This window comes from Furipterus horrens, unplaced genomic scaffold, assembly GCF_987537825.1.
Source record: "Furipterus horrens unplaced genomic scaffold, mFurHor1.1.pri manual_scaffold_5, whole genome shotgun sequence".
Lineage (NCBI taxonomy): Eukaryota > Metazoa > Chordata > Mammalia > Chiroptera > Furipteridae > Furipterus > Furipterus horrens.
Window position 1 is genome coordinate 202703439 of NW_028327175.1, and position 24899 is coordinate 202728337.

Below are 24899 nucleotides of genomic sequence, written 5' to 3' on the forward strand. Positions count from 1 at the left end.
GGGGGGAGCTGGGTCAGGCACAGGGCTGCGGGGGTGTCCAGATCCATGGACTGACTCTCTGTGTCCTCTTGGCCTGGTGCCCAGGCCAGGATGCCTCCAGCCGCTGTCGCCAGCCTCAGACAGCCTCGTGAGGGCCTCAGCAACCATCCACGTTTTCAGTTGTTAAATTGTTGGAAAATGTGTTAAAGGGCAATTTTTTAAAACTGCCAAGTTTTCCCTAAACTATAATTTTAGGGAATTCCAATGAAGATGTTTTCTTAACATCTGACAAACTCATAGTGGGGTTTCTGTGGGCGAGCAGGGGGTCGGGCCTGGCTGCAGTGCCTGTGACTATCCGGGCGTCCCCACTGCGCTGAGGCTTCTGGGAGGTGGTGAGACGGGGTGACCATGTAGCCCAGACCTCGGTGAGTGCAGGCCACCTGCTTCCCCGGGCTGACACGGGAGCGCTGTCACCATGCCCCCTACCGGGAACCAGAAAGGTGCTTCCCCACTTTGCTCATGGCCCCTGGGCACGCAGGGCGGAGCGCAGGAGGTCCAAGGTGGGAGCGTGGGGGGGGGGGCACGGCTCGGGGCCGGAGAGCGCTGTTTGCAAAGGGGCAGACAGTTCGGCCATGAAGGGTGGAGTGAACAGTTCACCATGTTCAAATTTAAACCTTTATTTATCAAAAGACTCTCTAAACAAAGTAAAGTTTTAGCCACAAGTGGGGAAAGGTAGCTGCAGCCCACTTAACTGACGAGAATCAGTATCAGATCTATAGAGGCCTTCTGTGGGTCAGTGAGAAGAAACCAGCCATCGGGGAGCTGGGCCTTCCACAGAAGAGGGCGAGGCGCGTCTGGGGTGAGGGCGGCTGCAGCGCTGGCGCCCGCTGCCCTGTCCCCCGGGCAGGGGCTCTGCACACAGCCCGCCCGTGCTGGCTGACCCTGCGGGGGACAGCGAGCACCGTCGACACTTCCCGACCTGCCCGCGCCCCCCAGCGCTCCGCCAGCACTGGCTCCATCAGCCCGGCCGCCTCTGGGCCACATGGAGCCCACGACCCTGTGAATTCTCTCTGCCTCTGTTTTCCGAGGGAACGCTTTGTCTTCCTGTTTGAATGGCGTTTTTGTTGTCAACAGAACCCCGGCCTCTCAGGGTTTCGTTCAGCCCCGTGAAGCGGTGGTCCCCTCATCCCGGCCTCGCACTGCTCTCGGCGAGCTGAGCCTCGTGCGCGACTCCGTGTCTGCGTGTGACCTGTCTCCTCCCTGCGCTGGGACCCCGTCCTTCTGGCGGGTCGCACAGCTTCGTTATGTCACGCTTAGTGTGTTTATGGCTTAGGGTTCTTGGAACTTTTCCAAGCTGTAGGTTTAATTTTATTCAAACTTGGGGAAAGTGTATCCATGATTTCTTTAAATGTTGTTTTCTGTCCTGCCCTTCCGTTTGTCCTCAGACCCCGACTTCCTGAGAGTCCACTGGCTGTGGGCATGCAGGGCCTCCCGTTCTCATCTCTTCCCGGCCCCTTCCCTGGGGGCAGCTTCCAGCGCTCTTTTCTGCTCCAGGACCTGCCCTTCAGGTTTTCATCTGTTCCAGGTCTCACCAGTGGTGTGATTTCTGATATTGTATTTTTTAGCTCTAAAGTCTCGTGTGGGTTTCATCTCCATGTACATTTTCCTCTAAATCTGTGATCATATCTAAACAGCTGTGTCAGGGTTTTTTCAGCGAATCCCGTCACTTTGTTCCTCCAGGCCTGGTTCTGTTGACACCTTTTCTGTAGCTCATGGGCCACATTCACTGCTGCTTCACATGCCAGTGGTTTCTGGGTGGGCAGACCGCAGTGCTGTGTCGTCCGTGTTGGGGGCCCGTTTCTCCTACAGAGACCGCGGGGTTTGCTCTGGCCAGGAGTCAGGGCCTGAGGATCAGTTGGGTCCTTCACAGGCTCAGCCTCTCCCTCCCCCACTCACAGCTGGTGGTCACATGGTGCCTGTGCCCCCGCCCCCGCTGTCATGGAGCAGGGCCCCAGACCAGTGAGCAGCTCGGGGCCCTTGCTTCCCGTCCCCGCTCTGGTGCACGCGTGGGCCTCTGGGATGCACAGGGGCTCCTGTCCCAGCCTCGTTTACAGAGACGACAAGGCGGGCGCTTGCGATAGGCCTTCCTGGGCCTTAGTTCCTGCCACCCCCCCTTCTTCCCCTCCTCCTGCCCTCTCCCCCACCCCCTCCCACCCTGGTGGGTGGTCTTTCCAGGGTGATGTCACCCATGGTGTCCAGGCCATCATCTGGGTGACTTCTGATAAAGGACTCTTTCTCCTTCCAGAGAGCTGCTATCCAGCGACGCGATGAAGGAGTATAACCGGGCGCGCGTCTACCTGGATGAGAACTACCGGTCCCAGGAGCACTTCACGGTGAGTGCCCGTGCCCGAGGGAGCACTGCCCAGCGCCGCCTTCTCACGCCGAGGAGACCAGGGCCTGCTCTGCCCCAGCGTCTGGCCATCACGCCCACAGTGCGGTGTCCCGTGGGCTCGCTCCGGGCCCAGCCAGGCGCTTGGTCCCTTAGGTGGCCTCCAGGGGGTGTCTCCCTCTGCACAGCAGCGGGATGCCTCCAGAAGGACGGCCACAGGGGAGTGGGACAGAGCCTTCCGGGGGCTGGGCGAGTCTTGTCCCTCCTCTCCCAGAGCCCCCGGTCCGGGGCCAGTGGACGCCTGGCAGGCAGCCCCAGGGAGGCGCCCGGCCACGGGGTGTGGGGTGCGGGGAGGCTGCTCGGAGGAGCAGGCGTTGGCCGGACTTTGAGTAACTGGCTGTTGGTCTGGCAGACAGACGTCCAAGCACCTGACTTTAGAGACGTCCTGTGGCCGCTGTGCCAGCTTTGTCTCCTCTCTTTCTGTTCCCGTGGCCTGTGTCGCCTCACCTCCGTCACGTCACGCCACGTGTGCAGGTGCCTGTGTGATGCGCCTGCTCCGCGAGGCAGCGTCTGCGAGTGTGGCTCTCGTTCCTCAGCTCATCTCGCGCCTGGGCGCCTGGCGGGCAGCAGGCCCTGCGCGCTGTGCATGGGGCAGCAGGGGCAGGGGTGCCGGCGTCCTGGGCCGAGACGCTTTGTTTGTCCTTGGGGTTCGAGAGGCGTTTGTCAGTTTCCAGTCTTGAAATTCAGGGCTCCTCCTATTACTTACGTGGCGTCCTTCCATCACTGAGACACTCACAGGCTCCAAGTTGTGTCTCCACCTTCAGCTGTGCCTACAGTGTCCCTGGTGTCCCCTTGGCGGTGCCTCCTGACCCTCCCCCACCACACTCCCAGGTGGCCTTTCCCTCAAGTGTCTCAGATGCACCGAGGCAGGACCCAGCTCCCTGCCTTTCTGCTCTGCCTTTTGTCTTCTTCCTCCTGGACGCTTCCTTCACATACGTGCTCCCCTGGACACACTTCCCTGCTGTAGCCCCACGTCCTGCTCCCTGCACACAGGACTTACTCAGATGGAAGCTACGGCGGCTGGGAAAACGCTCCCATTGGGGCTGGCGGCAGACTAGACGCTGCAGAGAAAAGACGATGGGACGCGAAGACGCAGCAGTAGAAACTACTCAGAATAAAAGCACAGAGGCTGAAAAGTGGGAAGTTAACAGAACGCTGCTGTCCTGTGACAGACATCTGGTGATGGACATCTGTGATATACGTGTGACAGGAGTCCCAGGGAGCGGGAAGAGGAAATAGATACGTGAAGATATAATGCATGAAAAGTTTTAAGCTTTGATAAAAACACATGGACCATAAACCCAGTTCTAACAAGCTTTGAGCGGAATAGCCTTCCCATGCCACAGCACATCTCGGTCAGCTCGCCACCAACAAGCTGTATAAACAGTTCCCTTCCTCCCTCGTGCTCAGAGGCACCAGCCTCTGCTGCTATCTCGGCTCTGCCCTTAAAGTCACTGAGTTCCACGACAGGCGTCAGTCCCCTCGTCCTCCTGGGAACTGTCCTTGGGTCTTCACAGCCTCCTTGAAGTGCACGAAATGAAGGGATGAACAATATGCCACGCAGACCCAGGTAAGAGGCCCAGGAGAGGCTGTACTCATGCCAGAGCAGGCTTCAGAACCAGGAGTGTTTCCGGGGCCAGAGGCATTTCGTGAGGGTAAGGCGCCAGCTCTTCAGCAGCATGTGCACCCAGCATGAGAACCCACACTCGCACAAGCTGAGAGCTGAAGAACAGACAGACCTTGGTCCAGGTGGTTGGCGCCCTTCTCTCGTTAATCAACACGGCACGTGGACAGAAAGTTACCATGACGAATGTGACCCTGCGGACGTTGTGGGGCCCTGACGAGAAGGGCAGCCTGTGCAGCCACAGAGGGGCACACGGCCACCAAAGGCGAGGACGAGAGAGACACGGACTGGGACAGGGTGGCCATCAGCTCCCGCTGTCCCTCAGAAGGGTCTCTCATGTGAAGGCCGAGAGCTTCGAGAAGACTCTGCCAGGTGGAGGGTCACTGCAGGGCTTTTCCGGGAGGAGCCGGGCAGCCTGTGGTCGGGGTGTGAGGCCTTGTCCAGGGCCCATACCCCAGGCCTTTGTGCCCCCGCTGCTGCAATACAAGCCCACCTGAGCCTGGACGGGACAGGCCTTTGTGTCCACACGGGCCATCACCAGGATGTGTTGAGACTGGGCCGTAAATAAACCTCAGCGTGTCTGAGAGACTGGGATCGCCCAAAATGTGTTCTCTGACCACAGACGGATTAAGTTAAAAGTGAGCAAAGAGGATAATGAAAGGTCCCAAATACTTGCAAATCACTTGTAAAGAACCCCTGAGTTGAAGGAAATGAAAAAAACATTTCCGATTACATAAAAAACAAACTAAAAACTTCAAAATGTGTGAGATGTGCCTAGAAAAATTTCTAGCATTAAGTGCTTACACTGGAAAATCTTTAGTGAAGAGTACATTACCCTGAAGCAGCTGGAGGGAGGAAGTGATGCAGTGGCAGCAGAAATCGGTGAAACAGAAATGAGATGATGGAGAATTCAGTGAACTGGCTCTGTAGGCAGGTTATCAGCCTGAGCCGCCTTCCCCAGCAGACCAGGACAGCGTATCCAGGACACAGACAAGGCCGCGGGGCTGTCGGGCAGAGTCCAGGACTGGCTCCCAGGCTGCGGTGCGGTGTCTCAGAGAGCAGCGTCACTCACCGCACAGGCACCCACCTCCATCCATGCATCAGGACAGTGGTAAGGCCCCGCGTGCCCTCAGAGGCCTCAGAAAGAGGGACGGGAGGGTCATCAGCCCCTCAGTGGAGGAACTCCGATGCACATGCCCAGAAACTGGAGCCTCATGGAGCCAGTGCCTAGAGCTCCCCCCAGCCTACCACCACCCACGGAAGTTTCCCATAGTTTTTCAAAATTCTCACTTCGCTCATTCTCCGTGATCTGCTTGTGTCAAATGGTGCATGTTAACGTAATAATTCCGTCCCTCTTTCAGCCAGAACATCTGGCTGGTTGAGAAGAGAAATGGCTGAACACTGACTAGAGGCGCAGCAGAGCCAAGAGCTCCATTTGGCCTTCTTGTCTTGTCCCTTGAGATTTATCTCAGTGCATCGTTTCTCCATTTGCAGTGGAGAGCAAATCTAGAAAGCTAGCGTTTCTGTAACTCAGCGGTTCCACTGCAGAAGCCGCTGCTCTGGCCAGCAGTCGTGTATCGGGATGGTCCTCAGAGATTATTTAATAGTAAAACTGGAAGTAATTTTGAACACCCAGAATTTGAGGTTTTCAGGCGGTAGAACAGCCATCTGATGGGTCCATCTGCCACGCGACACCTTCTGTGATGCGCGGTTTAGTGAAGGAGGTCCCCGCAGGGCTCTCGAGGGAGGAGGCAGGCTGCAGCCCACGCTGCCACCCCTGCAGGGTCTTGCCATCCAGTTGGTGTGTTGAAGTCTTGTGTGTGGCAATGATGTGACCTCTAGTCTGTTCTTTGATGCCTAGGTTTCCAAACATAAAGCACCTGAAACCACGGTGCGTCCACAGTCGGACTGGCAGTGCTTTCCTTGTAAACACAGCAAAGGCGCCTTAGCAGGGACGTGGCCAACTGGGTGGTTGGAGCCCGAGATGGGGCAGCGTGTGGGGCCTCGCTGGGCGGAAGGGCTGGCACAGACACGCACCACAGCCTGAGGCCCCGTGGGCCCTGGTGTCCGCAGGACGGGACGGCCTCTCAGAGACGGGGAGGGAGGCTTGAGCCGCCCTCCAAGGACGTAGGGGCGTCGCTCGCTCCCCTGTAGTCCAGCGGTGCTAATGGCCTGCTTTCCTTCCCAGGGGGCGTTCAGTTGGACCGCGGGGACAGCCATGTGTGGAGGGGGAGAAGTGGGTGGCCGTGCTGCAGGCTCTGTGTGGAGCTCGCCCCCCGGTAGGCACAGGGAGAGGTGCGCGTTTGTCATCCTCTCGTGACTGGGAGGGTAACAGTTGCCGATGAAATTCTGCTTGACCCTGGGGCCTGCCTGCCCATCCTCACCCTCAGTGGGTCACGCATGGAACCGTCTCTGCTGGGGCCTCTGAACATCCCCCTGGAAGGGACCCTGCACCCCCGGGGTCCTGGGCAGGATGAGCAGCTCTGGCGAGCCAAGAAGCCACCCCCTGCCCCAGCCTCAGGCTGTCAGAGGGAGGAAAATTTAATTTTTAGAAGATTAATGGTATTGGAGCGATATTTTTAGCTGAGTGTGGTTCAAATAATAGGCCATTAATTGAAAAAGGAAATTGAAATGAATTTATCTTGTACATAAATGCTGTCACAGGTATTAATAGGGATCAGAAAAGAGTGGCCTATTCCCAGAAAGACATTGAACCTGACGCCGCACCGGGTGCGTGGACGTGATGGGGGTTGCAGCGGGCTCAGGAACACGGGTGGAGGCTCTGGGCCTGGGGGGCACAGCCCGTTGGGGCTTCAGGCCTGGGGGAGTTTGCGGCCTGGAAGGGCCATGGCTTGGAGGGAGTCACGCCCGGAGGGGCTTCAGGACTGGGGAGGGGCCTTGGGCCTGGGGAGACCTATGCCTGGAGGTGTTTGGGCAGGGGGTGGGGGGACTGTGGGCCCCGAGGGACCCCGGGAGGCAGGAGGCAGCAGGTGTCCACCTTCACCAGCAGATGGCGTCAAAGCAGCGTTTCCTGTCCTGAGCTTTTGGTACAAGGGGTGCTCAGTGGGCAGTTTGTAGACTTCAGAGTGATTGCGTTCAGTTTTGTTTGCTCCTGAGAACCGTGCTGATGGCCATTTACGGAAGCGGCAGGCTTGTCTGGCACTTGGGGCTGAGAGCACAGGCAGCGTCCCTGCGCACAGGCCTCCGCTGCTTAGGCGCTTTCCCCGGAACCTGGGGGCTGGACATCCGTTCCCTCCCTGGAACTGCTGGTCTGGCGTGTTGACATTGGCCCTGAAAGTCCAGGGCCCGTCCTGTTCTTGAGAGCTTGTTTAAATGACCATCACGGGGTGAACAGAGGGCCCTGTGAGCTGGACGGGGCGGCCGGGGGCTCACACGCTGCATCCAGGGCCCCGAAGCCTCCGCCCCTTCCTCCTGGCAGCATCTCGGCTCTGTCTTCCTTCTTGAGTCAGGCCCCCGGAGCCACAGCATCACGTCCCCCTGCTCTGCCCGGAGCCTGGGGTCTTGCCAGCACATGCTGGGCCCTCAGTGCCTGAGTCTGAGTCAGTGAAGAAGCGGGGTCCTCAGTGTGGGTTGGATGTGGACGCCCCAGGCCCTTCTGCAAGGGTGCAGGGGCCGTGATGCCCATGCGCCAGCTCCGCAGAGAATGCTGCCGGGAGGCAGGACTGGAGGTCGTCAGGGTGCAGACACAGAGACTGGGAAGACGAGGTGGGGTCATCGGGGGTGGGGAGTGAGGGAAGGTGAGGCCGGGCGTGCTGGGAGCTGAAAGGCAGTGCAGAAAGGTCCCCAGGGCAAGGGCTGCCCCCCATGTGGCCATGGACTGCCTCGCAGGCCCTGCCCCTGCCTGGGCTGTTGGGGTGCCCAGGGGCCTAGAGAAGAGGGAGCGGGCACCCAGCGGAGGAGGGCTGGCCCCGGGGGAGCTGTTCCGGTGTGCCGGCTGAGCACGCAGCAGGCACCCCGGACAGCCTCTCCCCAAGGGCGTGACCGTGCCTGTTCTCCACCACCCAGAGCCAAGTGCATTTGAGCGGCCCCTGGTGTTTTGTGTCTGCCCCAGAGAAGCACGGTGCTCCAGCCCCCGTCGCCAGCAGCTCTGAGACTCTGCTCTGGTCCGCGGTGCACGAGCGTCAGGCGGCTCCTGTTCCCGCGCTGGAGTCCGAGCAGAGCGGCACCCTCCCTGTGACTGGGCCCCGGAGGCCCCGCTGTCCTTCCTGGGCACCACGGAGTGGGCACCATGTGCTGGGAGCTCCCACTCTGGGGACGAGTCCAGCCGGGTAGAGATCAGTGGACACCGAGGAGCAGAGGCATCGCTGCTGCTCACTCGTCCCTGCTCCTGAGCTGCGGGCCCCACTGTCTGGGAGGAGGTGGCTGCCACCCCACCGTACCCTCTGTCCTCTACCCCTTTACCCTCCCTCCTTGTTCTCCTCCTTTCCACCCTGGGGAGAGGCCCACCCTCCCCACCTAGCCCCTACCTCCTGCCAAGACGCTGCCCTGCCTCATCGGCCCCTCATACTGAGGACTGTGTGTCTTCGTGTCTGTGTCCTGCACTCCCAGGGAGGACAGTGCCGCCACCCCTTTGAGTTGGACTTAGTGACCCAGTCCCTGTGCAAGTGTGTTGACAATCAGGCTTGTGACAGGACTCTGCACTGTTGGAGAAATGGCTTGTACAGAACACTTGGGCGAGGCCTTCTCGGTGACAAGGATGGGCTCTAAAGCAGGTGGGACTTCCTCAGATGGCACCCGCTTCCTGGGAGTGGCAGCTCACGTCCCCCATCCCCATGGGTGCCGGCCCCAGAGTACAGGGAGATGTTGGGGGGCCTGCCTGAGGGCGTTCAGGGCTGCCACGTGGCCTGGCTGGGTGAGTTAGATGCAGTTCAGAGAGGAGGCTCCTGAGGAGACCCTGAGGGGGACCCTGAACCTGCCTGGATTACCCCAGTATCCACAGAGGCCCCAGAACCCCCTGTCTCCTGGCGTCTGCCTGTCGTCTGGCTCCTTGGAAAATGCTTTCCACCCAGAGCCTTCCAGGACCCACCTCCTGGGACAAGAATTCCTTGGGAGGCCTCAGGTGGCCTCTTCTGTCATGAGTGTTACTTAATGAATTGCACAGCGCGCCTGTGGCCCATGGGCCTTGACACTGAGGAAGTCCCTCAGGCTTCCAGCGGATCAGAGGCCGGAGCACAGGACTCAGATGTCATTGCACAGGCATGCGGAGGGGCACGGGAAATGCATCTCTTCCTGCCCGGACAGCCTGGGCATCCCCAGGGCACAGCCTCCCTGTGCTACGCCTTTAGGGACAGCTGACGAGGAGGACAGTGCATACCTGCTTCTGTGTGGTTTCCTTGCCATCTTGCCTCACGGCAGGAGCAAAGCACCCAGCATGAGGTGGCCGCCACTGTTCCCTTCAGCCACTTGTCTGATCTGCGAGGCCACAGAAAGGAGAGCGGGCTGTGTCCTTGAGTGAATTCACAGGGCTTCTGGGGCGGCAGAAGGCCCCAAGGAAGCTCTGCCGGGGGCTGCCCTCCTGCCTCCTTACCTGGTGGCCTGTGGGGAGGAGCGGAAGGAGTCTTCTGGCAAGATGTCCAGGCTGACACGGGGACCCCAACACACAGTATCAAAGGGGGCCGGCCCCCTGAAGAACTGGGCTGGTGCAAGTATGCAGGGAACCCTTTTATTTGGGGATAGTGGTGCTGCTGTAGGACTGTAGTGAGCATGTTTGTGTGGCAGCTTTTCTCTGGGCAGATGGGCTCGGGGTGGACAGACCAGGCTCTCTTCACTGAGCCTGCCTGGAGCCCACACTGGCCGCACATAGCAGGGTGCAGGGGCTGCTGGGCACAGCCCCCGCAGAGCCTCCTGAACTCGGTAGTGGGCAGGGAAGGGTGAGGGGAGGGGGCACCGACCGTCCGCTGTGCAGCACAGACACATCTCCTGCCGCTGTGGCCTTGCGCCTCCCCCGCCACCACACCTGTTGCGGGACAGGCCTGGTTGGCGGCCAGCTCCCCCGGTCCTTGCTCATTCCGCCGTCAGCCTCAGAAGCGTTTGTGTAGCACATGGGACTGCGCTGCGGTTCATCAAACCAACACAGCGGCCTCTGGGGCGGTGCGCGCCTGCAGGACGGGCTGGCAGAGTCTGTCCTTGCTGTTGGCGAGATGCGGGTACCTTCGCAGCCATAGTGCGGGCGGGGGCCTCTCGGGGGACAAAACGCGTGGGGAAGGGTGTGAGAACTCTCAAGCGTGAAGCAGGGGCCACGGGTAGGCACTCGGCACCCCGGCGGAAGAGGCGGTCTGGAGTGGCTCTACACCGAGCATCCTTGGCGGCTGCAGGGCTGTAATAGCAGCTCTAGGAGGGCGTTCCGTCCGGGCAGAGGGGCTGCAGCTGGAGGCGGACCCGATGCTGCAGTGCCTGGGGGGCGGCATCACCCGGAGCAGGAAGGCCTGCAGGCTGCAGTGCCCCAGGCGTCCCCGGCTCCGTACCCTGCCTTCCGGCCGCCCCAGCCACCGCCTCTGTCTCCATGGTAACGTGGTCTCTGAGAGAGGAGCGCAGGTGAGGTTCACTCCCTGCGTGGCGAGAAGAGCAGCTGAACCAGAAATCCACGACGGGAACAAGCCTTCCTAGGAGTATGGCACTGCCCGCCCGCCGGGGTGAAGCCAAGGCAGTGAGGAGAAGGCAGGCTGGCTCGCTCTGGGGGACACAGCCAGGTGCCCCCTGCAGCTGCCCCAGACAGCCACTTCCCTGCCCTGGCCCAGAGCTTCACTTCACACGCCCCCCCAGCCCCACAGGGCCGTGTTCCCAACAGAGTGGGGGGCAGTCCTCCCGGTGGCCCATGCCCACAGGGTCAGTCCTCACCCAGGGGAGCCATGCTTCTGCACCTCCCATGCTGCGTCCATGCCGGGAGCTCCTGGGCCCAGCGTGCCTTGCCCGTTGGCCACCAGTGAACTAGGCCCTCTGCCTGCCCCTGTTTGGCCTTTCATGTTGCCAGGAGGAGGGTCCCCACCTCGGCCCTGGCAGTCTGGTTCCCGGGGGGCAGCGGGGAGCTTCCCTCTGAGAGTAGGGCATCTGCCGCAGGGAACCGCGGGGCGACCTGTCGACCTGCCCCTCCTGCCTGTGGTGGCAGTGCAGCCCGGAGGCACGCTCCTTCCAGGGAGACACCGTCCCTGCCTGTCTGTCCTCCTCCACGACTGCTCTTCCCCGGCTCTGCTTTCCCGAACCAGATTTTAGGGGAAATATATGAGAAATTAATGGAGTTTACTGATGTTCTTTGATCCAAGGAGAGGAGGAAGGCAAATGCATTTCTGATGCGGAAACTAATCTGCTCCAGGAGCGCCTCCACGGCCCGTGTCTCCTGCCTGCGCCCTGCCCGTGGTCCAGACAGGCCTGATGGAGTGAGAGGAGCAAGATTGGTTTTCCGAGGGCCCCGGGCCCGCGCACAGCTAAATCACTCTGTCGGCTCAGTTGGCGGGGTAGCGCCGCGCCCCCCTCGGCAGCACCTGCAGCCCCGCGGGACACGGCGATGTGCGCCGGGCAGTGGCGGGCCGCGGTGAAGGTGAAGCTGTCATATCGATCTTTTTAGCACTAAAATATGAGCCACTTTGCTCTGCTTCCCGCTGCTGTGATGTGAAAAATAATAACTCGGATCCAAATTAAAAATATTGATCTCGGGAAGGTGCTGAAAGTAAATAAACACCTTCCGAAGTTTTCGGGTCAGCGAGGAATGGGATTCAGCAATAAATGTGTCCGCACGTCACAGTGCAGGTGCTTGATCTGTTTTTCCTCTGAATTGATTTTTCATTATTTACTTCCTAAAAGTGTTGGAATTCGGTCTTCCACTGTTAAACCCCAGTGTTTGGGCAAATTATTTCTTTGGGGCTCACGAGGTGCTCCTAATCCACTCACTCATTGATTGATTGATTTTTGACTCAATAAGCTCACAGTCTCGGCCTTATTTAGCGCTTCCATCATAATTTTTTATACATTGAGGCCTGACTTTTTTATTTTCCTCTAACAGATGAGCTGACGCCAGGCCATCAAGCAGGGAGAACAGTGGACACAAGGTTAATTGTATCCTCTCCCTGTGTCCCCAGTGACATCGGTGTGCCGGGGCTGCAGGCTGGGTGGCCGAGCGCAGCCCTCCCGGACCCCTGCTAGTCCCTTACTGAGCAAGGCCGTGAGCCCGGGCTCCGCGAGCCGCCATGGCCAGGCCCAGTGGTGTGGGTGGCTCGGGACTCAGATGCCCTGGCGGTCTGTCGGCACAAGGAGACGCTGAACCATGTGCTTCTGGGAGCTTGTCCTTCAGGTTGCCCTTGAAAGTTTGGGTAAGTCCCCGCTGCTACATAGCAGGTGTCAGGGGTAGCTCGGGAAGGACAGAGGAAATGGTGCGGTGGCCACGTCTGTGGTTGTTTGTGGGAGATGAAAGTGTGCCTGGGAGGGTGGTAGGACTTAAAACACGCATATCCCGCTGCCCCGCAGAGTCTGGGTTCCTCGTGACCCTTTGCTGCCACTGAGGCCAGGTCAGGAAGCTGCCAGGCAAGGGCTCCCTGAGCAGAAGTGGGGGCCTGTGCCCAGGGCTCCGTGGGGACACCCATCCTCACTGCCTGCCCCTTGCTGTGCGGTGTGTTCTCCATGAGGAGGGCCCGCCGCATGCTTGCGGGCAGCCTGCTCTGGAGCCAGGGTGCTGCCCAGCCCCTCCCCCGTGGGTGCTGCCAGCCGGGGCGGAGAGAGGCGTGCGGTGCTCCTCATGCTGGTCCCTGGCGCAGGCTTCCCGGGAGGCGTCTCGGACCTGTGTGCACCTGTGGTTCGCAGCCCCACTGGGTGGAAGCTGCCCTACAGTCCCTCTGACTTGGACCCGAGATAGCAGGGCTGCTTCGGGGCCCGCATGAGAGCCTGGGCTTCTAGCCTGCAGGCTGGGCCAGCACAGGGAGGTGGCTCGTGTCCTGGCCAGGGGGAAGGAGGGCTACTGGCTGGGGCCATCACGGGTCCTTTGATGGAGGCCAGAGCCCCTGGGGTTCTGGCCTGTCTGGGAGGGATGGGGGTCCTGGAGGAGGGAACTGCCCGTCTCAGAGGGAAGAACAAGGGGACATGGAATGGCGGGCCACACCAGCATAACAGCTCTGTCAGGAGCATCACCCTGCTCCGAGGTTTGGGTGGGAGGTGAGAGGATCCCATCTTCCTGGACAAGTGACCACTCTCCTAGGGCTGAGATGACTACTCTCCAGCACAAAGCCCATGTCTGAGCACCAGGACGCACGCGTGTCCCATCCTGTGGCCATGTGTCTAACCGTAACAGCCTTTCCTGGGGCCCTGGACCCACCTCTTTGCTGTGGGCTCCATTCCCACCTTGAGAAGCAATGTTTCAGCCGAGGGTGCGTGTCAGGGAGGATGCCCGCTCCCCGCCCCCCGCCCCCTGCAAGCGCACAGGGAAGGCTTACTGACTGCCTGCAGAGAAGTTCTAGAGCGCTGCCGTGTGTCGGCTCATCGAGGATGCGGAGAGGACAGGTGGAGGGGCTGCTGCGAAAGGCTCCCACGGGTGTGCTGGGCCCAAACCTCCTCGGGGATGCAGAGTGGGACCCCAGGAGCAGGGGCGGGTCTGCTGTTTCAGGCAGGGGGCTTCTCGGGTGTGGAGAGAGGGATGGGCACGTCCCTTTGCTGTAGGAACCCAGATGGTCTGTGCGCTTTCACACAGAGGCATTCCAGGGCCGGTGCCCCTGCTCTGCCGGGACCTAGAGGTGCCGAGAAAGCACCTCCAGTCATGGGTCCTAACCTTAAAGACATACAACCGAATAGTTTCCTTAGAAGAATTCACAACTGAGAAGGCCAGGGCTATCATTTCTCCCCAAAATGGATATGAAGATTCAGGGTGATGTCACCCAAACTCTGGGCAGACTCCGCTTTTGCAGCAGTTGACAAGCTGGTTCTGAAATTTATACGGAAACGTAAAGGACCTGGGTTGGCCAAAAGAGTATGAAAATGAACACAGATGGAGGACTTACACCCCGTGACCAGGGTGTGCTGCAAATCTACACTAACCTGGACTGTGTGGCAGTGGTGTGAAACCGGACAGACGGGTCGTGGGCCGGAAGAGGCCTGCCCCAGTTCTGACAGAGGCGTCGGGCCACTCAGAAGGAGACTTTCACAGGTGGCTCTGTGCCGGGGAGGTGACCAGGAGCCGAGAGAACCTGCACCCTGAAGCCAAGGCTCCTGAGAAGTGGACGAAGCCAGTCCCTGAGCGAGCAGAGCTGAAACGACGTAGTCTCTACAAGAACGCGGGGGAGGAAGTCTGGTAACTTGGGCTTTTTTCTTACACAAGAAAAAATGTATCCATTGCACTTCACCAAAATGAAAAACACTTGTTCTTCAAAAGATACAAAAGTAGGCAGTTCACAGCCAAGGAGAAAACATTGGCACATCCACCTGACAGAGGACTTGACCTCGAGCTCCGACAGCCCAGCACGAACCAGACAACTCGTCCCAAACGATTAAAGACCTGAACAGACACTTCATCAGAGAAGGTGTAAATGGCACACGAGCACATGGACAGGCACTCTGCACGACCCGTCACTGGAGCAGTGCGCACGGAGGGCACCCTGTGGGCATGGAGGGCACAGATTTCCCGCTCCTGGATGAAATTAGAGAGACTGGCCACACCAAGCCTTGGTGAGGCTGTGGCAACTGGAACTCTCAGATGTCACTATGGAGGAAATGTCAGACCTCGCCACCCGGGAAACACTTGGCGGTTACTTAAAAGCTGAAAATACACTGACCGTGAGAGGCAGCCGTTCCTCCCTAAGTACCTGCCTAAGAGAAGGGCAAGCCCCTGTCACCCAAGGGCTGGGACACAGACGTTCCTGGCACCCTTACTGGTAACGCTTCAAACTGCCAGCAACCCAGCCCCCCTGGCAGGTGAATGGGGGTTGGCCAGCTGCAGAGCCGCGCGGCGGGGAGGGAGCTGTGACCGCAGCGGCCACCCTTTGTGAAGGCGCCTGGGCCAAGCGGAGGAGCAGACACAGCACCTTCTGTATGCTTCCACTTACGTCACGTTCTTGAAAACGTCAGCTCATCTGTGACAACAGAAAGCAGGTGAATGGCTCCCTGGGCTGGAGGTGGGGACTCTGTGGGGACAGCAGGACACAGGGCGGCTCTTGGGGTGATGGCTTCACAGTGCAGGTGCGTCAGACATTACCCAACTGTGCGCTTCGTGTCTGTGCAGTGCGTGAGTGTCGCCGTGCATCAGGAACACTGGGTAAGCTGCCCGGGTTTAAGCAATTTCATTGAAACAGGAAATGTTTCCATTATAATCCGAGTCCACGTAGAAGCTGTACAAATCACTGTGTGTCTTACGATTGAGGAGACTCGACATTGCACGAGAAATTAACAGCAGAGTGTGAATAATTTTTTATTTCATATTCACACTACAAGTGTTATCAACAGAAAATTGAAAAGGTATTGTTTAGATTAAATAAGGCTTTATTGATTTTTGAGTGTAACATTACTCCAGCTCAATGAAAGTGGTTTTGGTTGACATTAGCCCACATTTTGTCTGCACTGTGGGCAGGCAGGGGCTGTCTTTGGGTTTAGAGTTGGCCAGTCAATTTACCCATGAGTTTGTGCCCATAATGGGGCCGTTTCCTGTGCTGAGGAGGAGTTGTTCTTCCCATCCATTGCTGTCTGCTTTGAAGAGCCTGGAAGAGCAGACGTCTGATGCTCTGGGCGCTCCCTCCTTTGCTGCGTCCACACCTCAGACGTTGTCATCATCTTGGTCTGTGTCTGTGAGCTTCCAGGCCCAGAGGTGTGTGATGTCTTGGCTGTGCCCCTGGGCCCAGTGGCATGCAGCTTGCACCTCTGTCTGGCCAAGTTCCTGCGTGCGTGCTGCCAAGCCTGCATCCTGGTCCAGTGTGTGGTCCGGCTGGTGTGCCTGGGAGCCCCCTCTCAGCCCCCTGCCTCGCCTCGCTGGTGCTGAGGAGCCACACCAGGTCCCCGTTTAGGGGCGTCAGCAGGTGGGTCCGTGCCGCACATGGCCAGAGCGCCAGTGAGAAGAACCCCTCACAGCTGGGATCTGGACTCTTGCCTGGGCTGCGTGCTTGGAGAGGCGGTGCACCCCTCGTGACAGAAGGAAGTCCCACGTGCCCTAGGCGAGTCTCCACCAGCCGCCCTGTGCCCATCTACATGCGCTGCTGCCTGCAGGGCCTCGTCTCCATGAGGAGCAGCACCGGGCTTGCCTGGCAGGGTGCGGAAGGGGCAGAGGTATTGGACAAGCTTCCTGGGTGAAGAGGACGAGGACGGTCCCCGTGCCGCTGTCAGTTTCCCTGATGCTGTGGTTGCTTGGCCCTTGCACCCCCTCTGCTCCCACAGCCATGACCCCGGGCCCTACCTCAGTGTGGGGCTGGGGGGCTGGGAGCTCTGCCGCAGCCTTCAGGGCCCTTCCTGGTCACAGCGCCTGCTCTCTGGGAAGCCCAAGACGGGTGCTGGTGACAGCAGGGTGGAGGAGCTTGGTGGCCGCTGATCTGTCAGGCAGACAGGCGTGATGGAGTGCCATGTCACCCACGGCCGGGAAACGAGTCCACCACGGGATGTATTGGTGAACAAACTGAAAAATTGTAAAGCTCTTAAGGACTTTCATGCTTGTTAGCATTTTTTGACAGAAAATCACTGAAGCAGTGAACGTAAAAAAAATAGTCATGGTTGATTCGTGGCTCAGCTTGTTGTTCTATTTATTTGGCCTCAAGTGACATTTCAGTCCCGGAGTTTGGCTCTGAGCTGCCGCTCACCAAGGGTTTCCTTCTGCAACAGTTTCCCTCCAGGATCCTCACGTGTCCCGGCTCTGCTTGCCTCCCCAGAGATCCGCCCGACACTCCGGAGGGAGAGCAAGGAACCTGACGGAGCAGACTTTGTCCGAAGCCCAGCCAGGACTGACCTCGGAGTCCAAGGGCCGGTGTGGGCCTGCGGGTGCAGCTGGGTGGCCATGTTCCTGGAGCCCAGTCCTACAAGGAGCCGGTCTCCAGGAGGTGGTCACAGAAGTGTCTGGCTGCGGGGACAGGGGCGGAGCCATGGCCTCTCAGGCCTGCGTATTGTCCTAGAGGTCTGCGTCTCCATGAAAGGACCCCCAGGGGATCGTTTGTTACTTCCTCACAAGCCTTCAGTGTGGACGAACCTGCGTTTCCTGTCATGGGTCAGGGTGGTAGTGGAGCTGGGCTCCTCCTGTAAGACACCCACAGCCACACATGAGGAGAGTGATGTGTTCCTCAAGAGAGGAGGGTGCTGCGTGGCCCATCCAGCTGCGCCCAGTGGCCTGTGCAGACCCATGTCCTGCCCACTGGGCCCCACAAGCTGGTGGCTGGCAGTTGGCTCCGTGGGCCAGTCTCGGTTGCCCTGTCGGTTAGTCTGTGCTGCCCACATGTGCAAACAGATGTGCCCGCTGCCTCTGGAACCCACTTGCCTGTCCCACGGCCACAGCCCTGGGCCCGCATCACCAGTCAGAGATCTGTCCCCTCTGCATGCCACCTGGTGGCCATGGGCCCTAATTCAGCAGGAGGGTAGTCATCAGGCTTTGTGTGGGCCACATCCTTCTGGATTTACACCCGTGAGACTGGCTTCCATTGGGTTATGCTGCTTCCGGCTCTGCTGTGTTGAGCAGTTGCGTCAGTGAAGGGCAGGCCTGGCTCCTGGGACCCTGGTGGCGCTGGCCGTGCAGGGCTCCTGGCCCTGGTCCCGGCTCCTGCTGCCGTCCAGCTGCAGGAAGCCAGCGGTGGCCGCGGTGGCTGACGGCCACAGCCCTGCTCCCCCATCAGCAGCGGTGGCTCAGGGCCAGTCCCCCCGACTGAGCCAATGTTGCTGCTGAGACAGGAGGGAATGGAAACAGAGTTTGGAAACTATATTTACGTTTACGTGACGTGTTTTTAGAAAAGGCCAACGTCATGGACCCGTCTGCTGTCACCTGGAACACGTCCCCCCAAGTACCTCACAGCTTGAGGTTTTCTTCCTGACTTCACCTCCTTCCACCGTCCCCTCGACTATGCATCTCTTTCCTTTCAGGTGGCACTGAGACGTGCGATGGTTTTTCTGGTTAAAGGGGAGGACGCCCTGGCAGGCCACCCCAGAGACCCGCGTGCGCCCGTCTCTCGCTCACTGCTCCCTCCGCACTGTGACTGACATGCAGGGCCTCGTCAGCACTCCTTCCCGTCGGCTTTCTCATCTGTGAACGTGGCGCAATGACTTACGCTCAGGGATTCATGTCTAGAATTCAAAAAAAGAGTGGCCCCAGGGGACAGGCTGCCCTATGCAGGCCCTGAGGACAGGGCAGCGGTCACACTCAATGAGCAGGTGACAGATGAGGCCCCTGCAACATGCAGGTGACACGGTGCAGAGCGCCAGCCACGGCCTCCGTCCATACCAAACGTGGGGCTCAGACGACGACAGCACACCAGAAACCCTGCCAGACCCCCACACAGCCAGTACGAGGCGCGTCAGCCCGAGACCCTGCCCCCGGCCACCCTCAGAGCGCAAGTGTCCGTGACGGCCCAAGAAAGCCCCCACCATCTTTCAAAGGGAAATTGTTACGCTCGCTTGTCCTCTTGAAATTAATGCTGGGCTGTCCGTTTTTATTGCTCCTCTGACGGATGAGGTCCAGTGAGGGCAGCCCTGCAAGCCTGTGGAGCCTCTCCAGGGGCACCCCCCTGCCCCCATGGGTGACTCAGGTGGGGAGGAGATACCTATGCAGAGGGCAGTCTGACCCGCACTACATAGTTGGTGCCCTGGGGTCACAGAGGCCTTCAATTTTCTTCTAGTGCCTCCACCCAGCCCAGCACTCGGGGAAAAAGCCGATGCGGCTGTCTGGGCAGGCTGGGCAGCAGCGTGGGGCGAGGCTGGGCTCTGCACCTGCTGCGGACGCCGGGGCTTGACAGCGGGTTGCGCGCGTCTAGCAGACGGGCCGGGCTGGCTCAGGACAGCAGCCGCTTCCACTGTGACCCGAGTTAGCTCCGCGGCAGGCCCCTCGGGTTGGAGCTGAGCTATTTAATAAATGTTGGCTGTTCTTCCAACTGTCGTAATTATTTAAAGGATTTTCAAAAGAGAGAGGACAAATCAAATCAAACCATAACTGTTGTATCTCATTCAGAGCTAAGTGTATTTTTTAAAATGTGGGCCTGTTTAGAATCCCCTCCCAGTTTTCATCTATTATCACAATAATTGAGTTTGTAGCTGGAATTAAATTTATCAAATTGTGTTATCCTCTTCAGAAATTGGATAGGGCCCCGGGCAGGGAGGCCGCAGTTAACCCGCTTTGCCGAGGCCTGGCGGCACTGCGCAGCAGAGCATGGGCCCGGGCGTCTTCCTGTCCCCTGGACACGGTGTAATTTCTCCTCAATCCCTCGTGCAAATAATGACATTTGAATCGAGCATTAACAGGCTTAATTACTTTAAAATTGTCATTTTAATTTACACTGATATAGTATTGATCATACAAGCAGAGATTAAGCTGTTCAGTGGAGCGGATGATGGGGAATTAAACATTAAAGGGTCCTCCAGGGGCCGCGGCTGCCCAGCGAGAGCCGGGAGAGGGATGATATTTCTCGGTAATGAACTGGCGGCATGCGGGGACATGAATCTTGGGCTCCTGGAAGAGGGGAAATAATGGGGTTGGGCAGCATTTGCAGGTTACTCATTCGCTGCCATGCACCAATTCTCCAGTGATCCGGCCGCTTCAGCACCATTTATTTGTCCAGCAAATTCCGCGCTTTGACCTTTTGCTAAGTACATTGAACGTAGGCTCGAGTGGAGATTTTTCAGGTGTAACTTTTATAAGTATTTGTTATTTTTTCTTGTTTCTGGGTAACATCAAACACAGTCGCTCAGTTTTCCTAGCGTGCTCATGTGTGGAGGCCCCTGCGACTGTTGGCCATGTGCTGAGAGCGGGTGGCGGCTGGGCCCAGGGTGCTGCGTGTTCCTGCGTGATGGGCCTTGGGTGCGCATCACAGCCGGGGGCTGGCCCCTGCAGCCACGCCTCAGAGGCACCTTTGAAACATTCCAGAGGCGGGCTCCAGGCTGAAGGGTCGCTGACCCCACTTTTCAAAAACACGACATGAGAGCCTCACCCTTTGCCCTGGAGATAACGGTCCTCTGCCTGCCTCCAGTGCACCGTTCAGTTTCCTGTGATCCCCGGCACAGTTGCGCCCCGTGGCTAGGGGTGCTGCTGGCTGGGAGCACCTTTGACGGACTTCTTTCAGCCTCTGTCAGATACTCGGGTCTTTTAGCTGCTTCCGTCTTTAGAGGTTACGTAATAAAAACGTGGGTGATTGATTTTACGGCTCAGTGGGGATGATGAAATTCTTGATCTCTGTCCGTAATGGCTTTGCTTTAAGCAGCGGGCTGGAGATTTAATTACAGTGTGATCAGGGGAATGAAGAGATGCTGCGGGCTCTCCCCCAGTGAGATGCAGGCTGGTACAGGCGTTTTAGACAGAGGACCTGCCACCTCTCCTCCGCGCGACTCAGAGCCGCTTGTCCACGTCACTGACCCTCAGAGCCGCTCGGTCGTCTTCAGCCCCAACGACAGCACCTCTGGTTTCATTGTGTCTGTGACCTTCTGTAAAACCAGCACCACAGCTGGCTTGCTGGGCCCCTGCTGTTTGCCAGGGTTGTCTGTCTTAGAGCTGGGGACCCAGGGACACAGGCAGACAGAGGCCCTGCTGGGCGGGTGCAGAGGCGCCAACCTGCCACTGGGCTCTGCCACCTGAGGCTCTCTCTGCCGCCCAGGGATCTGAGATGGACTGAGAACCAGAGAGAGCAGAGCCTCAGTGACTCGTGTTATAAACTGGAAATCATGATCCCAGGAGGACACCCGGGGACACTCCCACTGGGCCAGGCCCAGCCTCCTCCGTGAGCGGCGGGCCAGCTCCTTTCCTGTGCTTGCAAACCCGTCAATGCCCTTAGCGTGGTTGCACATGGTACCACTTCGGGCCAGGAGTGGCCGAGGGAGGTGACCTGGGAGTGAGCGCGCTCCTCCGGGCACCTGCGAACAGTCACAACACGCAGAGAACGTGACTCTCCCTGTAGTCAGCCTCTTTTGCGCTCTGGCATTTCATTGTTCCACATGGATTGCCACTGTCCCTTCCCCGCCCTGCCCCTCTCCAGGTGTGGCTCCCAACATGGCGCGTGCCTGCCACAGATTGACTCGGGGATGTCCCTGCACTGAGTTCCTTGGGAACGCGACAGGCCTTCACACGGATGGTCTGCCCTTCGGCTCTGACAGCCCCAGCGCACGTGTCCTCTGTCCCCGTTTGAGCCGTCCCCACCATCACTCTGGTCTCACCTAGTGGCTCTGCCTGTCTCTTTCCAGCCCTTCTTAGCCCCCCCGCCTCCCCCCAGAGCCCTGGCCACTGGGCCTCAGGGCGTCCATCCCGCTACACCTCTCCCCCATGTGCCTCTCCCCTCCCTGAAGCCCTGGCACTCTGTCTTCAGCGCAGCCCTGGCCCAGGTGTCCCGTATCCCCTCTCCACGTCCAGCCCCGTCCCCTCCTGCCAGCACCTACCTGAGCGTCAGCCCCTCCAGCCACCCCCTGGCTGGTCTTTCCCATGAGCAAACACACACACCAGCATCCCCTCTTCTGATGGGACACACTTCTCGACACCCTGCCTTCCCTTCTTCTTGGTCCTGCAGAAACAATGGTCTGTCTTCTCTTCCACGTGGTCAGGGCAGCGGCATCAGTGGGCAGTTGACGGGCGTCACTCCTCCGCGGCCTCGTCAGTGGCTCTGATTTATGTCAAGGCCATTAGATGGAGGTAGCAGTTCCCAGAAGGGCATTTCGTGATTTGGCCCCAGAAACAAGGTGAGAACCCAGATGATGGGAGCATGGCGCCATGGAGCCTCCTCCCACGTCTGCCCCTCTGGCTGGGGCCACAGGGCTGTGCCGGGCTAGTGGCCGGGCGTGGCTCTCAGGGCAGTGACCTCCCCTGGGGGTGTCGGGCGGGGGTAGACACGGAGGCTCTGTCCCGCTGTGCTTGTGGTTCTGGTGTCTGTCCTGCTCGTGTGGGGAAGGCGCCAGGGTGGCAGGAGAGGATGCGGATGTCACCACTGAGTCGTTCCCACCAAACTGTCAGCGCCGTCCTGGGTGCTTTCCACCTCCTCGCCCTGGGGCACGAAACAACCCCATGAAGCAGGCGCTGTGCCTTCCCACATTGCAGGTGGGGAAGCTGAGGCACAGAGCGGTCCCTAACGTGGCAGAGGCCCTCAGACTGGGGCAGACGCAGGATTTGAGCGTGGCTCTGCGCACCGCTCACTCAGCAGAGCAGGGATGCGGGTGAAGGTGGCGGCAGTTTGTGGTTTAGGGGCTGACCCAGGAAACGCTGGGTTTTAGAGCGGGAGGGCAGGCACTTTGGAGGCTGGGGCGCGACAGCATCACGCAGGGCCCGGGGCCAGAGCCACGCTCTGCGCAGCCTCTTCAGCAGGTGCTGTGCTCTCTGGGGCTGCCTCGGGCAGACCCTCCTGTGCGAAGAACTGGGCAACACAGCCCCACTTTGCGAACGGGGAGCTGGGGCTTTGCAGACATGCGCATTTGCCCAGGCCACCTGGCTGGACACCGCAGGGTTGGAGGCCGAGTAGGAGCTGCCGGCGGGTCGGGAGCACAGAGGCCCCGCGGCCCGAGAGCCAGAGGGCGGTGGGAAGGGAGACAGGCAGGTGCCCGCTGACCCTCTATGATCGGAGCCTGAGAAGAGAGCAGGAGGCCGGTCAGAAGTTATTTGTGAAGAGATAATACACTGTCCAGCGGGGTCAGTGGGACCATGTCCAAGGCTCTGGACGCAGAGCAGATCAGTGAGGACGGAGAACGGGGCCGCGGGCAGGCCCTGGGAGTGCGCGGCTGCGAGCGAGCCTATCGGGGGCTGAGCACAGCACTCCTGGCAGAAGGGGACGGCGCCTCCCAGTGTGACCAGAAGTTACACACCAGGGGGGCTTCCTGGGAGCATCTTCCATCCCTGCGCTCTCCGAATGGCAGAGGTCGCTTGTAAACAGCATGTGCTCAGTGTCACCGCGTCTGAAAGTGCATTTTACTTTAATTGCCTCTCTGTCCATAATGCACACGACATGCTTCTCAGGGACATTTGTAAGAATGAGATTGTAATTGAAAAGCTAATGATTTTTGGAAGACAAAGGATGAAAGTCAGAGCTATTTTAATTATGATACAAACTCTCCACATAATTTCATTGGCATAAAAGTTTATTGATTTACTTTTGTAATCACTTAGACATGGAAAATATGACTTAATAAATTTCGTAATTCAAACTAGTTATTTTAAGACTAATACATTTCTTTGCTCATTACTGAAACATTTCCATTTGCAAACTCTGTATTATCGAAAAGAGCACCCATATTGCAAATGAATCCCATTTTGAGAGGAAAGCACCAAGTGATGCAAATTGAAAATGATTTGGATGCTTGCAAAGGGCGTCTAGGCCTGCGCCACTTCTTGTCACCTCGGTGGGCCCTGGGCACACGGTCTGAGTTCTGCACGCTCTGCTCTCTCCCCAGGAGAATTGGGCTCAGGGAGCCGACTCCTCTCCCACCTGTTGCCAGGCGTCAGCTCATGAAATCTACTAAACCAGGCAAAAGTCGGTAGGATTTCCCTGTCGGAAAGGAAGGTCCGGGACAACGTGCTGCATGCTTGTCAGGGCGTGCGTGCGGAAAAGGAGCGAGGAGGCCCTGCTCCCTCTCGCCCTGGACAGCCATGCCCAAGTGCGGCCTCACTGTCAGCCCGCCCTGCCCAGGGGGAGAGGCGGGCCAGCTGGGGACCCAGCACTTCCTGCACCTGTGTCTCTCTGTGGACAGCACCCGCTGCTCTCTATGCCACCTTTGTCCCCTCACACAAGCAGGTCTCCAAGGGTGAGGGGTTTGGACACGGCTGCTCCCCTCACCACTGGTTTCTGTGCTGCGGACTCCAGGGTCACTTCTCCGCATGCCCTTGATGTGCCCCATGACCCCACTGACCTCCCCGTGTCCACACTTACCTCCCTGTGTCCCCACTGACCTCCCTGTGTCCCCACTGACTACTCTATGTCCCCACTGACCTCCCGTGTCCCCACTGACCTCCCTGTGTCCCCACTGACTACTCTATGTCCCCACTGACCTCCCCATGTCCCCACTGACCACCCCGTGACCCCACTGACTGCCTCGTGTCCCCACTGACTGCCTCGTGTCCCCACTGACCACCCCGTGACCCCACTGACTGCCTCGTGTCCCCACTGACCTCCCGTGTCCCCACTGACCTCCCCATGTCCCCACTGACTGCCTCGTGTCCCCACTGACCGCCCCTTGTCCCCACTGACCTCCCGTGTCCCCACTGACCTCCCCATGTCCCCACTGACTGCCTCGTGTCCCCACTGACCGCCCCTTGTCCCCACTGACCTCCCGTGTCCCCACTGACCTCCCCATGTCCCCACTGACCTCCCCATGTCCCCACTGGCCGCCCCGTGACCCCACTGACTGCCTCGTGTCCCCACTGACCACCCCGTGAGCCCACTGACTGCCTCGTGTCCCCACTGACCGCCCCTTGTCCCCACTGACCTCCCCATGTCCCCACTGACCTCCCGTGTCCCCACTGACCTCCCCATGTCCCAACTGACTACCCCATGTCCCCACTGGCCGTCCCGTGTCCCCACTGACTGCCCCTTGTCCACATTGGCCACCCTGGCCTCTCTGTCGGCCCTTCACCTGCTCCAGCCCCTCCCCACCAGGGGTCCCGGGCCCAGTCCTTGGCTGTGCCCTTTCTCTGGCTCTAGTCAGTCCTCAGCAAGCTCAGCATCATTGGAAAGAGACCCCATGTGAACTATTTATATCTGCACCCAGATTCTGCCC

At 59.1% G+C, this 24899-nt stretch overlaps 1 protein-coding gene across 2 annotated transcripts in view; it reads left to right on the forward strand.

Annotated features, from left to right (window-relative positions):
- Window positions 1–24899, forward strand: part of INPP5A (inositol polyphosphate-5-phosphatase A) — a 138749-nt gene that overhangs the window by 53681 nt on the left and 60169 nt on the right. For both annotated transcript variants that reach the window (XM_090278801.1, XM_090278800.1), the window contains exon 4: window positions 2285–2372. In XM_090278801.1, coding sequence (XP_090134927.1) covers window positions 2285–2372 — 88 coding nt within the window. The remainder of the gene's footprint in view (window positions 1–2284; window positions 2373–24899) is intronic.